The 17,136-nt window shown below is 40.8% G+C and overlaps 1 protein-coding gene across 3 annotated transcripts in view; it reads right to left on the reverse strand.

Moving 5' to 3' along the window:
• Window positions 1-17,136, reverse strand: part of l(2)dtl (WD40 domain-containing protein denticleless) — a 37,490-nt gene that overhangs the window by 10,137 nt on the left and 10,217 nt on the right. For 2 of the 3 annotated variants that reach the window (XM_071692669.1, XM_071692671.1), the window contains 3 exons: window positions 13,791-13,982; window positions 8,637-8,741; window positions 1,112-1,238 (listed from right to left, as the gene is read on the reverse strand). In XM_071692669.1, coding sequence (XP_071548770.1) covers window positions 1,112-1,238; window positions 8,637-8,741; window positions 13,791-13,982 — 424 coding nt within the window. The remainder of the gene's footprint in view (window positions 1-1,111; window positions 1,239-8,636; window positions 8,742-13,790; window positions 13,983-17,136) is intronic. The other variant, XM_071692670.1, reaches the window with a different exon arrangement.

Genomic DNA, 17,136 nt, shown 5'->3' on the forward strand with positions numbered 1-17,136 from the left:
TACATTCTCAATTTAAACACTAACTTGGTTCATGAACTGACACCATAGTCTCTTCATCATAACTGTTTCTTTCCCTACGACTCGAAGCCTTTGAATTCTCTACCCTTTCATGTCTTTCCCAGTAACTATGACTTGGCACATTTTAACGGACAGGATTTTCCTCCTGAATTTGAAAATATTTTCCTTTGTCTACTTTTCTCCCTTTCATCACCCTAAATTAAAATCAAGGCCCAGCCTTGATATAAACTTTTGTCCATATGAGAGAGAGAGAGAGAGAGAGAGAGAGAGAGAGAGAGAGAGAGAGAGAGAGAGAGAGAGAGAGAGAGAGAGAGAATAAAGGTGTTGTCAATGGCTGAACCAGGCAGATGAAGTGGCCAAGATAACCCATAGAGTGGTTTCTGGGGGTTTGGTTGTGGATGGCAGACTCTGGTTTTGGTGCATTATACCTAACATCTCAAGTTGCTTGTGACATCACTGTTCATTTGTTCCTGATGCTTGCTGCCTTGCTAAGACATGAAAGGCATTTTGAAAAAAAAAAAAATAATGTTACTTGATTCTTTAAATGCTGCAAAATAACTACACAATTTCATTGACAAAAGTTGAATTTTCTTCAAGTTACAAGGTAGGTTAAGTAACAGTTAAACCTTTATATAAATGTATGACAAGCAAAATCCACTCTGGAGTTATGGGGCTTCTTTCATTCAGTTCTTTAGATGCAGGAAAAGATCTGTATAAAGTTTCATGAGTGGTTTACAGTTTCATTCCTAAAAGGAAGGTGAAAGCATGACTCCTAATGAGAAACAATAGAAAAGCAAATTCCAAGAATTCGTTGTGTAAAAGAGACACAAACTCTAGCTCTATAACAACTAAATCAATCTAGTTTTATTCCCAAAGTGAAATAATTTTTGGAGCAATACCTATTCTTCTTCAACATTCTGCATGTCATAAAGATTTTGTGTTAAGACTTTGTAAGTTTTGTCAAATACAGCACTGGTCTACTATCCAGTTATTGAATACATTACTGATGATTCACCTCAGCAACTAACAACTTTAATATAAATTCCTTCATTCTTTGCACTAGTATTCTAATATCCTGAAACTGTCTACTTACCCATCTGATGCTCCAGCAGAGATAAGGATGTGCTGTTGCTGAAATAAAACTCCTGTCACACTATTGTTGGCCACTGACCCGCCTGTGCCAGCCTTACGAATACTTGGGGATGTTATACTTTTGTTTGCTGTAGAAAGATATGAAATATTTAATAACAAAAATAGGTGAAACAACTTTTCCATTTAGAAAAGATAGTCACCTCATAAATCATACACAGGTCCATCCAAGTCTGAGTTTCCCATCTTGCCAATATAAGGAACACAGACAATTTGCAAATCAGTGAGTGAAAACTTGTCAATCCCTACAGCTACCTAGCCATCATCTCTTTAACTGGAATCAAATCCCCTAGGGGGTAACTATTCTCTCTCTCTCTCTGGAAAAAAGAAGAGGAAAACCACTCTCCTTTTAAAGCACAGGTGCTTTCCAGTTCATCCGAGGGTCCACTGGATGACGCTTCTCATAAAAGTCTAGGAACCAGGGGTAGAAGCCACTATGTGGGGACACTTTTTGTGGCAAGACATTAAAAAGTGAAACTGTATCTTTATCATGAATCATAGCCAACCAAAAGTTGCAAATCAATTTGTATACAGACCATAACAGTTGCAAGAAATGGCCTTCAAGGCTGACAGATGAAACACTGAAATCTGTGCTTTAGTTAACAAGTTCCCATTTATCTATCTAAATCTACAATGTCTCCTCCCTTTGGGAACTCCCTCAAAGGGGGAGGCCATGGCAAAAGTCTCCATAACTGGTGTGCTGTAATAACTCCAAACCTTAAAAGATGTTTTTTTTTTTTTTCTTACTTTTAAGGCTAGGCTCTTGTACCCTTGAACCCTGTCTTTGATCCTGGGGTACCTTCATTATTTTGACTGAATGCAGTAAACATAATGTATTCTATAAGGCTTCTAGATAGTGACCTTAAAATGGCTCACAAGGCCAATGTGTGGTAGCTTAATACCTTGCCCATATCCTAAAGTATTACTTTATAACATACAAACACACAAACCAAATGAAAATATGTATCAGGTTCAACTCATAAAATAACATAGTTACAGAAAGAAGGGTCTTCCCAAGTGGGGACTAATGAACTGAAAATTCAGAACAAATATGACAATAAAGATATTGAACACTCTAAGGTATGAGCGATATTACATAGTTTTAGGCATGTATTGGCCAAGGTAAGGGTAGATAGCATATCATTTGGCCTCAAGGAACACAAAAACAAAATCCTCTCTTATGACATATTTATAAAATACAGCAATATTACATCTTCATGGAGTATAAGGGGACCCTTGATGGAGTAAAATTTGCTGTTTCATACCTGGATGGATCATAAACCAAAGCATGTCATGCCTCAAGGACTATGAATCCCCAAGCTTTGATGTCATGTAGCTCAAGGTCTGTTTCAACTACCACAGTTGTCTTTTGTAACGCCTAAGATTCTCCTAATTCTACAAATTTTATAACTTCTTTCAACTATCTAAACTCCTGCCATGAGGCCATGACATCCTCTCACCCACAAGCCAAGATCCTCTACTCAAAAGATTTCAAAATACACCATAGGGAATAGTTGTACTCTTCCCATACAGATGATGGTGGATTGAAGCCCTCACAGTCTTCTTTCTCAATAACCTAAGGCAAATCATCACCCATCCCACCCATATTCCTGACTGATGTGACCACTCTCCTGATATTCTGGGTCTCTTCCTCACCTCTAATCCTTTGTGCTGTAGTTTCAAAATATCACCCCATTTGGTTCACTTGACCTCACTCTCATATATTCATCTATTTCAATTGTGCCTACCCCTCCAGCAGTCCCTCTTAGGTGCAAATACTGGCACCTCAACAAAGCTGATAGGATAAACTTATAAAAATTCTTTTCTGACCTTCCTTGAGTATGTCAGTCTCTTATGTAGTGATGTTTCTGTCTGCCAAATGCACAGCAGAGGTTACTGTTGTGGGAATGGAAGCACTTATACCCTCTTCCTCCAAAACTACACATCTTCCAACTCATCATTCAACCATCCCTGTTCTGAGGCCATACAGGCATGGGATCAGAAGTATCAGGCTTGGAAACACTCTCCTTCTTCCATCTCCCATTCAGCATTTATAACTGCCCTTAATCACTGCAAGCATATGAACCTTGAGGCAAAGTGTTCCTTCATTTAAAAGAAGTACAACAATCTCGCCTCTTCATCTACAAATAGGTCTTTCTGGTCTTTAGGCAAGGCCACTGCCAACAACTTCTGTCACTCTACCTTTCCTTCTCTTTTCTGTTCTGAAGGTACTATACCTGTCTCTCCCATTTGGAAGAATGCAAGAGAGGAGAAAGTTGAGAGTAACATGAATAAAATCAATAATATTAGGGTGAGCAGGGTCAAGAGACAGGTTAGTTGGGATGCAAGTTTGAATTGAGAAAACTTGGAGGAAATTAAATGTTATAGATACTTGGGAGTGGGGTAAACCATGGAAAGTTTTGTGGGGCCTGGATGTGGAAAGAAAGCTGTGGTTTCGGTGCATTATACATAACAGCTAGAGAGTGAGTGTGACCGAATGTGGCCTTTGTTGTCTTTTCCTTGCGCTACCTCACGCGCATGTGGTGGGAGGGGGTTGTCATTTCATGTGTGGCGGGGTGGCGACGGGAATGAATAAAGGCATCAGGTATGAATCATGTACATGTGTATATATGTATATGTCTGTGCATGTATATATATGTATACACTGAAATGAATAGGTATGTATATGTGCTTGTGTGGACGTGTATGTATATTCATGTGTATGTGGGTGGGTTGGGCCATTCTTTCGTCTGTTTCCTTGCACTACCTTGCTAACGTGGGAGACAGCGACAAAGTATAATAAATGAATGTAAATGAAATAAATACTTGGGAGTGGGTATGGCAGCTAATGGTACTATAGAAGTGAGTCATTATGGCAGGGTGAGGGAGTGAAGGTTCTGGGAGCACTGAAGAGTATGTGGAAAGAGAGAATGTTGTCTGGGAGTGGAAAAATGGGTATGTTTGAAGGTACTGTAGTGCCAACATTATATGCATGCAAGGCATAGGCTATTGATAAGGCTGTGTGGATGAGGGTAGATGGGTTGGAAAAGAAATGTCTGAGGATATATTGTGGTATGTAGTTTGATCAAGTAAGTAATGAAAGGGTAAGAGTGATGTGTAATAATAGATAGAGTGAAGTTTAGAGCTGAAAGTTTGCTAAAATGATTTGGACACATGGAGAATGAGTGAAGAAAGGTTGACTATCTATCCATGTACCTATTCATTTGATGCCTGTTCCTTCCTGGAACTCCCTAAATGGGGTGAGAAAGGCTGACAAAGAGGATACATGTGTCAGAAGTGGAGGGAACAAGGTGAATGGGGAGACCAAACTGGAGATGGTAGAATGGTGTAAAATTGATTTTAAGCAATCAGGGCCTGAACATGGAGGAGGGTGATAAGTGTGCATGGGATAGAGTGAACTGGACTGAGGTAGACATGCTGTCAATGGACTGAAACAGGATGTGTGAAGTACATGGATGTAGGGCAACTAGAGAACGGATGTAAATAGATATGGCCTGGTGCTACCTCACTAACATGGAAAATGGTGATCAAGTATGAAAAAAATCTTAAATGAGGAATTTTTACCATTTTTCTAAAATACTTTTGTAAAATCTAGTAAACCCTTACACAGTGCTTTTGTACTCATCATACAAAACATTAGTGAAATACTATGTATTTAGGATCTAAAAACATAGATATTAATCCTACTACATGACCCCTGAGTGAATTACTATCTCATGTCTTGAAGTTAGTTAAAACATTTTACAAATTACTAATCCTTTAACAAAGTTAAGATTTACATCTCTGACCTCTAACTACCAAAGCTGAAATAAAGCTTACCACCGTAGAGAAAATTCATAGAGTTACAATCCCTGTCCTTCCCTTATGTCCGTAGGAGCATCAACATCAATTTCTTGACAATGAAGCATAAGACTTATGTACTGTACATGTAATGAAGGCTACAGCCAACCCACTGGATTAGTTTACATTCATTTATCTACAATCAATCATCTGTAATAAACTCATTCCAAAACTAAAGCATCTTGATTTGGGCAAAGTATGAAGGTTCATCAATAAGAAAGATTCAATACCAATTACAATTCCGGGCAGATTAAATCTTTAGTCAAACCATCTGAATATACCATCAGTTTTATATGGGTAGTAATACTGAAGGTTGAATATTACTGAAGTCCTTAACAGTTTTATGCACTTTATTAAAATAACATGTACGAGGCATCTCTATACTCTGTTAAATTTGGTAGGAATGTAGTCTTGATAAGCCCGGCAGTGGAATCTGAATGATCATAGTCATGGAAGTTGAACATTATTTATTTATAATCTTTATTTTGCTTTGTCACTGTCTGATGCAGTCATAATTTTTGCCAGTATTCAAACTTACCTAAAGAATTCACACCAGTAGAAAAAGGAAAAATGGTAGTTCTGACAGTCATAATTTTTGTCAGTATTCAAATTTACCTAATGAATTCACACCAGTAGAAAAAGGGAGAAAAAAAAAATTATTTATCATACTTTGTCGCTGTCTCCTGTGTTGGCGAGGTAGCGCAAGGAAATAGACAAAAGAATGGCCCAACCCACCCACATACATATGTATATAAATACACGTCCACACACACACATATACATACCTATACATTTCAACGTATACATATATATACATATGCAGACATACACATATATACACATGTACATAATTCTCACTTGCTGCCTTCATTCATTCCCGTCGCCACCCCGCCACACATGAAATGACAACCCCCCTCACCCTACATGCATGCGAGGTAGCGCTAAGAAAAGACAACAAAGGCCAAATTCGTTCACTAAGTCTCTAGCTGTCATGTATAATGCACCGAAACCACAGCTCCCTTTGCACATCCAGGCCCAACAAAACTTTCCATGGTTTACTCCAGAGGCTTCACATGCCCTGGTTCAATCCACTGACAGCACGTCAACCCTGGTATACCACATCGTTCCAATTCACTCTATTCCTTTCACGCCTTTCAACCTCCTGCATGTTCAGGCCCCGATCACTCAAAATTTTATTCACTCCATCCTTCCACCTCCAATTTGGTCTCCCACTTCTCCTTGTTCCCTCCACCTCTGACACCTATATCCTCTTCATCAATCTTTCCTCACTCATTCTCTCCATGCGACCAAACCATTTCAAAACACCCTCTTCTGCTCTCTCAACCACACTCTTTTTATTACTACACATCTGGATTTTATAAAACCTTATCTTTATAAAATCCCAATCTATGACAACTTATGTTACTTGGGAAGAGCATTTTGCTTGCTAGAAAGTTACTGATATATATGAGAAGAGTTGTCAACATAACAACATTAGCAGCAGTACAAGAGGATATTTAAGTAATCAGAATCACATCAGTGTTGTCTTGATAAAAATCTAATACACCACAGGAATTCTATCTATATCTTTATTTATTCATTTATTTAATGTATGTATGACTCATGGTGAGGTGCCTGACGATTGGTGGAATGCATGCATAGTGCCACTGTATAAAAGCAAAGGGGATAAAGGTGAGTGCTCAAATTACAGAGGTATAAGTTTGTTGAGTATTCCTGGGAAATTATATGGGAGGGTATTGATTAAGAGGGTGAAGGCATGTACAGAGCATCAGATTAGGGAAGAGCAGTGTGGTTTCAGAAGTGGTAGAGGATGTGTGGATCAGGTGTTTGCTTTGAAGACTGTACATGAGAAATACTTAAAAAAGGAAATGGATTTGTATGTAGCATTTGTGGATCTGGAGAAGGCATATGATAGAGATGCTCTGTGGAAGGTATAAAGAATATATGGTGTGGGAGGCAAGTTGTTAGAAGCAATGAAAAGTTTTTATTGAGGATGTAAGGCATGTGTACGAGTAGGAAGAGAATAAAGAGATTGGTTCTCAGTGAATGCTGGTTGTGGGCAGGGGTGCGTGATGTCTCCATGGTTGTTTAATTTGTTCATGGATGGGGTTATTAGGGAGGTGAACGCAAGAGTCTTGGAGAGAGGGGCAAGTATGCAGTCAGTTGTGGATGAGAGAGCTTGGGAAGTGAGTCAGTTGTTGTTCGCTGATGATACAGCGCTGGTGGCTGATTTGGGTGAGAAACTGCAGAAGCTGGTGACTGAGTTTGGTTAAGTGTGTGAAGGAAAAAAGATGGCAGTAAATGTGAATAAGAGCAAGGTTATTAGGTACAGTAGGGTTGAGGGACAAGTCAACTGGGAAGTAAGTCTGAATGGAGAAAAACTGGAGGAAGTGAAGTGTTTTAGATATCTGGGAGTGGATTTGGCAGCAGATGGAACCATGGAGGCGGAAGTGAGTCACAGGGTGGGGGAGGGGGCGAAAGTTCTGGGAGCACTGAAAAATGTGTGGAAGGTGAGAACATTATCTCGGAAAGCAAAAATGGGTGTTTGAAGGAATTAGTGGTTCCAACAAAATTATATGGTTACGAGGTGTGGGCTATAGACAGTTGTGCAGAGAAGGGTGGATGTGTTGGAAATGAGATGTTTGAGGACAATATGTGGTGTGAGGTGGTTTGATCGAGTACGTAATGAAAGGGTTGGAGAGATGTGTAAGAGAGAAGACGGTGTTTTGAAATGGTTTGGTCACATGGACAGAATGAGTGAGGAAACATTGACAAAGAGGATATAAGTGTCAGAGGTGGAGGGAACGAGGATAAGTGGGAGACCAAATTGGAGGTGGAAAGATGGAGTGAAAAAGATTTTGAGCGATTGGGGCCTGAACATGCAGGAGGGTGAAAGGCAGACAAGGAACAGAGTGAATTGGAACGATGTGGTATACCGGAGTCGACGTGTTGTCAATGGATTGAACCAGGGCATGTGAAGCGTCTTGGGTAAACCATGGAAAGTTTTGTGGGGCATGGATGTGGAAAGGGAGCTGTGGTTTTGGTGCATTATACATGACAGCTAGAGACTGAGTATGAACGAATGTGGCCTTTGTTGTCTTTTCCTAGCGCTACCTCCCACGCATGTGGGGGGAGGGGGTTGTCATTTCATGTGTTGCGGTGGTGACGGGAATGAATAAAAGCAGCAAGTATGAATTATATACATGTGTATACATATACATGTTTGTATATGTATATATATGTATACGTTGAAATGTATAGGTATGTATATGCGCGTTTGGACGTGTATGTATATACATGTGTATGTGGGTGGGTTGGGCCATTCCTTCGTCTGTTTCCTTGCGCTACCTCACTAACGCGGAAGGCAGTGACAAAGTATAATAAATGAATAAAATAAACATATTTATTTATTACCCTTAACTATGTTCTCCTTTTAATGGTTGGATCAATTACATACAGCCTCTATGTTCAATTTCAATTTCCTTCAAGGGTCTTTGAACTCAAATATTCCACCACGTATATAATAAAGTACTTTATGTCTACCCATACAAACAAAAAAAATCTTCAAAAAATCTAACAATACTTACTGAGACTTTGATGAGCTGGAGCTATCTCATCAGCTTTGTGGTGTGGTTTACAGCGCCTGTCCCAGATAATTACACTGCCATCACGAGCCCCTGTTGCTATCACATCTGTTATAACAGGAAACTATGAATTTCAAAGAAAGACGATACTTATGTAGGAGTTTTTTAACATTAAGCTACACTCATCTTCCCGTAATTACTTACTTGTACAGTACAGTGAGACATTTCTACACTTATGGGGCCTCATCCCTTAAACTTCCTTCTGCATGATATTTCACACATTCAAAGCAGGATGAGGTATTCATGCTGGTCTGACTACCATACAAATCAAGCAATTACTATCTACTTGTACAATAAATTTCATTGTCATTAGCACTTTCCTAAGTCAGTGGGCTTCATCAATTATATAGAGTATCCAAACATCACTCACACACATCCTTAAACTACCACATAGTTCCAATTCACTCTATTTCTTGCATGCCTTTCACCCTCCTGCATGTTTAGGCCCCAATCACTTAAACTCTTTTTCACTTCATCTTTCTACTTAAACTCTTTTTCACTTCATCTTTCTATCTCAAATTTGGTCTCCCACTTCTCCTCATTCCCTCCACCTCTGACACACGGGAGACAGCGACAAAGTATAATAAAGAAAAATAAATAAGGCAAAGGGGATAAGAGTGAGTGCTCAAATTACAGAGGTATAAGTTTGTTGAGTATTCCTGGTAAATTATATGGGAGGGTATTGATTGAGAGGGTGAAGGCAGGTACAGAGCATCAGATTGGGGAAGAGCAGTGTGGTTTCAGAAGTGGTAGAGGATGTGTGGATCAGGTGTTTGCTTTGAAGAATGTATGTGAGAAATACTTAGAAAAGCAAATGGATTTGTATGTAGCATTTATGGATCTGGAGAAGGCATATGATAGAGTTGATAGAGATGCTCTGTGGAAGGTATTAAGAATATATGGTGTGGGAGGCAAGTTGTTAGAAGCAGTGAAAAGTTTTTATCGAGGATGTAAGGCATGTGTACGTGTAGGAAGAGAGGAAAGTGATTGGTTCTCAGTGAATGTAGGTTTGCGGCAGGGGTGTGTGATGTCTCCATGGTTGTTTAATTTGTTTATGGATGGGGTTGTTAGGGAGGTAAATGCAAGAGTCTTGGAAAGAGGGGCAAGTATGAAGTCTGTTGGGGATGAGAGAGCTTGGGAAGTGAGTCAGTTGTTGTTCGCTGATGATACAGCGCTGGTGGCGGATTCATGTGAGAAACTGCAGAAGCTGGTGACGGAGTTTGGTAAAGTGTGTGTAAGAAGAAAGTTAAGAGTAAATGTGAATAAGAGCAAGGTTATTAGGTACAGTAGGGTTGAGGGTCAAGTCAATTGGGAGGTGAGTTTGAATGGAGAAAAACTGGAGGAAGTGAAGTGTTTTAGATATCTGGGAGTGGATCTGTCAGCGGATGGAACCATGGAAGCGGAAGTGGATCATAGGGTGGGGGAGGGAGCGAAAATTTTGGGAGCCTTGAAAAATGTGTGGAAGTCGAGAACATTATCTCGGAAAGCAAAAATGGGTATGTTTGAAGGAATAGTGGTTCCAACAATGTTGTATGGTTGCGAGGCGTGGGCTATGGATAGAGTTGTGCGCAGGAGGATGGATGTGCTGGAAATGAGATGTTTGAGGACAATGTGTGGTGTGAGGTGGTTTGATCGAGTAAGTAACGTAAGAGTAAGAGAGATGTGTGGAAATAAAAAGAGCGTGGTTGAGAGAGCAGAAGAGGGTGTTTTGAAATGGTTTGGGCACATGGAGAGAATGAGTGAGGAAAGATTGACCAAGAGGATATATGTGTCGGAGGTGGAGGGAACGAGGAGAAGAGGGAGACCAAATTGGAGGTGGAAAGATGGAGTGAAAAGGATTTTGTGTGATCGGGGCCTGAACATGCAGGAGGGTGAAAGGAGGGCAAGGAATAGAGTGAATTGGAGCGATGTGGTATACCGGGGTTGACGTGCTGTCAGTGGATTGAATCAAGGCATGTGAAGCGTCTGGGGTAAACCATGGAAAGCTGTGTAGGTATGTGTATTTGCGTGTGTGGACGTATGTATATACATGTGTATGGGGGGGGGTTGGGCCATTTCTTTCGTCTGTTTCCTTGCGCTACCTCGCAAACGCGGGAGACAGCGACAAAGTATAATAAAAAAAAAAATATAAATATTATCCCTGGGGATAGGGGAGAAAGAATACTTCCAAAGAATTCCCTGTGTGTTGTAAAAGGCGACTAAAAGTGGAGGGAGCAGGGGGCTGGAAATCCTCCCTTCTTGTTTTTAATTTTCCAAAAGAAAGAACAGAGAAGGGGGGGCCTAGTGAGGATATTCCCTCTAAGGCTCAATCCTCTGTTCTTAGCGCGACCTCACTAACACGGAGATGGCGAATATGTAAGAAAGAAATTTTTTTTTTTTTTCTATACTTTCCCACGTTAGCGAGGTAGCGTTAAGAACAGAGGACTGGGCCTTTTTTGGAATATCCTCACCTGGCCCCCTCTGTTCCTTCTTTTGGAAAATTAAAAAAAAGACGAGAGGGGAGGATTTCCAGCCCCCGCCCCCTCCCCTTTTAGTCGCCTTCTACGACACGCAGGGAATACGTGGGAAGTATTCTTTCTCCCCTATCCCCAGCGAATATATATATTATTATTATATTTTTTTTATTATACTCTGTCGCTGTCTCCCGCGTTTGCGAGGTAGCGCAAGGAAACAGACGAAAGAAATGGCCCAACCCCCCCCCATACACATGTATATACATACGTCCACACACGCAAATACACATACCTACACAGCTTTCCATGGTTTACCCCAGACGCTTCACATGCCTTGATTCAATCCACTGACAGCACGTCAACCCCTGTATACCACATCGATCCAATTCACTCTATTCCTTGCCCTCCTTTCACCCTCCTGCATGTTCAGGCCCCGATCACACAAAATCTTTTTCACTCCATCTTTCCACCTCCAATTTGGTCTCCCTCTTCTCCTCGTTCCCTCCACCTCCGACACATATATCCTCTTGGTCAATCTTTCCTCACTCATTCTCTCCATGTGCCCAAACCACTTCAAAACACCCTCTTCTGCTCTCTCAACCACGCTCTTTTTATTTCCACACATCTCTCTTACCCTTACGTTACTCACTTGATCAAACCACCTCACACCACACATTGTCCTCAAACATCTCATTTCCAGCACATCCATCCTCCTGCGCACAACTCTATCCATAGCCCACGCCTCGCAACCATACAACATTGTTGGAACCACTATTCCTTCAAACATACCCATTTTTGCTTTCCGAGATAATGTTCTCGACTTCCACACATTCTTCAAGGCCCCCAGAATTTTCGCCCCCTCCCCCACCCTATGATCCACTTCCGCTTCCATGGTTCCATCCGCTGCCAGATCCACTCCCAGATATCTAAAACACTTCACTTCCTCCAGTTTTTCTCCATTCAAACTCACCTCCCAATTGACTTGACCCTCAACCCTACTGTACCTAATAACCTTGCTCTTATTCACATTTACTCTTAACTTTCTTCTTCCACACACTTTACCAAACTCATTCACCAGCTTCTGCAGTTTCTCACATGAATCAGCCACCAGCGCTGTATCATCAGCGAACAACAACTGACTCACTTCCCAAGCTCTCTCATCCCCAACAGACTTCATACTTGCCCCTCTTTCCAAAACTCTTGCATTCACCTCCCTAACAACCCCATCCATAAACAAATTAAACAACCATGGTGACATCACACAGCCCTACATCAACCCACATGCATACTGAAATTTTTGCTCCACTCTCCATCAACTCTTACACATGCATTTGCTACTCTACAGACGGCTTTCACACCATCCAACAATTGTACCCTACCCCTAGTATCTTTCACATGTCCCATTAAGCATTCCATTTGATTTCACATGCTTTCTCTAGATCCATAAAAGCTGCATGCAGGTCCTTACCTTTCACTGGATACATTTCCACAGACAATTTCACCATAAAAATCTGATCCACACATCCCCTACCATTCCTAAAACCCCAATGCTCCATACTTATTCTGCATTAAGTCACTTCCAACACTAACAATAAAAATCACTGTGACTAGTCACCATTACATCAAACATATTCATTACTGCCCTCACAGATAGTGATCTCTCTTTCCACAAACTCCTCAATGTGCCCAAACCTTAGCCCCTTCACCCATCCTAAGGCTCACTTCAGTTCTCTTGGTTCCATTCAGTGTCATATCCACTTATAGGCATCTAAAACACCTCACTTCCTAAAGGTTATTTCCAATCAAACTCACACTCCACTAACCTGTTCCTCAATAGCAAAATCTAATAATCTTGCTTTTATTCACATTTACCTTCCTTCTTTCACACACTCTCCAAAATTCAAATACCAGCTTCTGCAGTTTTTCACTTGAATCTGCCACCAGTGTTATGGCACTTGCAAATAATAACCGGATTCACTCCCAGGAACCCCCTTCCCCAGCAGACTGCAGACCTTTCTCTGCAAAATCACTGCATTCACATTTGTCAGCACCTCATCCAAAAACAAATCACACACCCTTGATGCAAACCCTTCTCTATCAGGAACCACTCATCATCCTCTATTCCTAATAACACACATGCCTTAGTCTCTTGATTAAAACACCACTTCTTGTACATTTCCTCCCAAATCATGTACTCGTAACATATTCCACAAAATATCTCAATCAACCCCATCATATGCTTTCCCAAATCCATAAATGCTGCATACAAATCCTTCTGTCTCTCTAAGTATTTCTCAAACAAATCCTTCATAGCAAACACCTGATCCACACATCCTCTATCTCTCTTGAAACTATGCAGTTCCTTTCTAGTCTGATGCTCAGTGCATGCCACTCCCTCTCAATCACTACTCTCCTTTACAACTTACCAGGCAGACACAATAAAGAATTCACTTCCCTTTATATACTGGCAATATACAGGCATTCTGTGTATCATGAGGCACCTCACCTTGAACCATACATACACTTAAAATCCTTGGTAACTAACAACAAAATTGTCATCCCCTCTAAATTCTACTGCGTATGAAATTCTGAAGAGGACCTTATTCACCATTATAACTACAAGGCACAGGAAAAACTTATTCACAGGGGTCAAATCGGTTGACATCAACAGTCTTGACAGATCTTGTATGTCCCAGCAGTGAGAGAGTCACTTGAAGGCTACCATCCTCTCGCACTTCCAATACAACTGCCCTCTGATCTCCAGACACTGACACTACCTGCGCTGACCCTGGTACCCAACACACATCAAAGATGGCATTGAGATGAATTTGGTGACCTGAAACATTTGAATCACAGAGGTAATTAAGCAGGGCACAATGGTCAATAGACAGCTTTCTGATCTAGTATTACCCACTAAATTATTACTCTCCCACACAACTTACCAGGTGCATTTAAAAAACTTAAACCTCTGCAGTTTGAACATCCGCCCTTATCTCCCTTGCTTTTATACAGTGGCACCATACATGCATTCTGCCAATCCTCAGGCACCTTACCATGATCCATACATATACTAAAAATCCTAACTACCAATCAACGACACAGTTGCTCCCTTTCTTAAAAAATTCAGTTGCAGTAACATTCACTCCAGCCACATTGCCACATTTCATCTTCACCAAACCACTTTCTACCTCCCTGACCCAAACACCCTACATCTGCCATCCTATCATGGAGCACAAAAGAGCCTTTCAAAATACTTGATCCATCTCCACACCTCATCACTACATGTTATAACTTCCCCATATGGTCCCCTTACCTATGTTCATCATTTTTCTCACACTACTAACCTCCTTCCACATCTTATTCTCCATAAAGTTTACTATACTTGCTCACCCCAACACACTTTTGTCCTCTTTTTCAACCCCTGCACCTTCATCTTGATCTCCTGCTGCTTTCTCTTGTACATCTCCCCTGTAAGTACTGCCGATACACCTTTAACCTAATAACATTACTTCAACATCCCAACACTTTCTCACCTGCCCACCTCCCAATTTCTGTATGCTACACACTTCTCTCGTACATGCCAGCACTACTTTCCTAAATATATTCCATTGCTCATAAACTCCTTGATTCGTTTCTTCTTATCTTTTGCTGTTCTGCACTTAAGTTCTTACATAAATCTCTTTTCCAAGCTCATTTAATTTCACCATCCTCTTCTCACCAATACTATTTCCATTTTTTTCCAAAAATTTCAACAAATCTTCACCCTTGCCTGCACCAGGCAATGAACAGACATCCCACCAGCTGCTCTCAACACATGCACTTCCAAGAGCCTCTCTTTTGCATGCCAATGAATCAGTATGTAATCCAAAAATGCCCTCTTACCAACTTTTCCATTCACTCTTGTATATTTATGTATGTCCCTCTTTTTCAACCAAGTTTTCCCAATCACCAATTCTTTTCCAGCACAAATGTCCATAAGCTGCTCATCATTCCCACTGATCTCAGTGAATACCCCATGTTTCCCAGTCATAACCTCAACTGTCATATTACTTACTCTTGCATATACATCACCCATCACTAATACCCAATCTCTTGCATCAAAACTGATGACACACTCAAAGTGGCTGCTCCCAAAAGACTTGTCTCTCATCCTTCTTCTCATGGTCAAGTTTAAAAGCACTAAAAATCACCCATTTCTCACATTTCTGTCATACTAAAATAGTTATTATTTTCTTTACTATACTTAATCGCCTTCTTCCGCATCAGCGAGGTAGTGCAAGGAAACAGATGAGGAATGGTCCAACCTACTCACATACACATGTATATACATAAACGCCCATACACAGATAAATACATTTCAACGTATACATATATACACATGTACATATTTATAGCTGCTGCCTTCATCCATTCCCGTCGTCACCTCACCACACATGAAATAGCATCTCCCCCACCCAAACAGCGAGGTAGCACCAGGAAAAGACAAAAAGGTCCATATGCGTTCACACTCAGTCCCTAGCTATCATACGCAATGCACCGAAACCACAGCTCTCTTTCCACACCCAGATCCCACAGACCTTTCCATGGTTTAATTCAGATGTTTCACATGCCCTGGTTCAATCCACTGACAGCACATACACCCCGGTATACCACATTGTTCCGATTCATCATCCTTGCATGCCTTTCACCCTCCTGTATGTTTAGGCCCTGATCGCTCAAAATCTTTTTCACTCCATCCTTCCACCTCCAATTTGGTCTCCCCTTCTCCTTTTCCCTCCACCTCTACCCATTTATACCTTTTTAATCTTTCCTCACTCATTCTCTCCAGGGCCCAAACCATTTCAAAAACCCTTTTGCTCTCTCAACCACACTCTTTTTATTACTAACTTCTGGATTTTATAAAACCATTTTTATAAAACCCCAAATCTATGACAACTTATTTACTTGGGAAGAGCTTTTTGGGCTTGCTAGAAAGTTACTGATAAAATTTTAGAAGAGTTGTCAACATAAAAAAAATTAGCGGAAAGTACAAGGGGATATTTAATAATCAAATCACATCATGTTGTCTTGATAAAAATCTAATACACCACAGGAATTCTATCTATATTTTTATTTATTCTTTTATTTAATGTAAATACCATGGTGGGGGCCCTGACGATTGGTGGAATGCATGCATAGGCCCTGTATAAAAGAAAAGGGGGATAAAGGTGAGTGCTCAAATTACAGAGGTATAATTTGTTGAGTTTTCCCCCTAAAAATTTATATGGGGGGGTATTGATTAAGGGGTGAAGGCATGTACAAGCATAAAGTTTAGGGAAGACAGTGGGGTTTCAGAAGGGTAGGGGAAAGTGTGGATCAGGTTTTTTGCTTTGAAGACTGTACATGAGAAATATTTAAAAAAAGGAAAGGGTTTTGGGTATGTAGCATTTTGTGGATCGGGAAAAGGGCCCATATGATAGAGATGCTCTGTGGAAGGTATAAAGAAAATATGGTGTGGGAGGCAAGTTGTTAAAGCAAAAAAAATTTTTTAAATTGAGGATGTAAGGCATGTTTACGAGTGGGAAGAGAATAAAGAAAATTGGTTCTCAGTGAATGCGGGTTTGTGGGAAAGGGGTGCGTGATGTCTCCAGGGGTTGTTTAATTTGTTCTTTGGAGGGGGTTTTTAGGGAGGTGAACGCAAGAGTCTTGGAGAGAGGGGCAAGTTTTTCAGTCATTTTGGGGAAAGAGAGAGTTTGGGGAAGTGAGTCAGTTGTTGTTCGCTGATATACACCCGCTGGGGGCTGATTTGGGTGAGAAACTGCAAAAAGCGGTGCCCTGATTTTTGGTTAAGTGTGTGAAGGAAAAAAGTTTGGCAGTAAATGTGAATAAGAGCAAGGTTATTGGGTACAGTGGGGTTGGGGGCCCAAGTCAACGGGGAAAAAGGGCTGAAGGGAGAAAAACTGGGGGAAGTAAGTGTTTTAGATACTGGGAGGGGTTTTGGGGCAGCAGAT

The sequence above is a fragment of the Panulirus ornatus genome, chromosome 53 (genome assembly GCF_036320965.1).
Source record: "Panulirus ornatus isolate Po-2019 chromosome 53, ASM3632096v1, whole genome shotgun sequence".
Taxonomy (NCBI): Eukaryota; Metazoa; Arthropoda; class Malacostraca; order Decapoda; family Palinuridae; genus Panulirus; species Panulirus ornatus.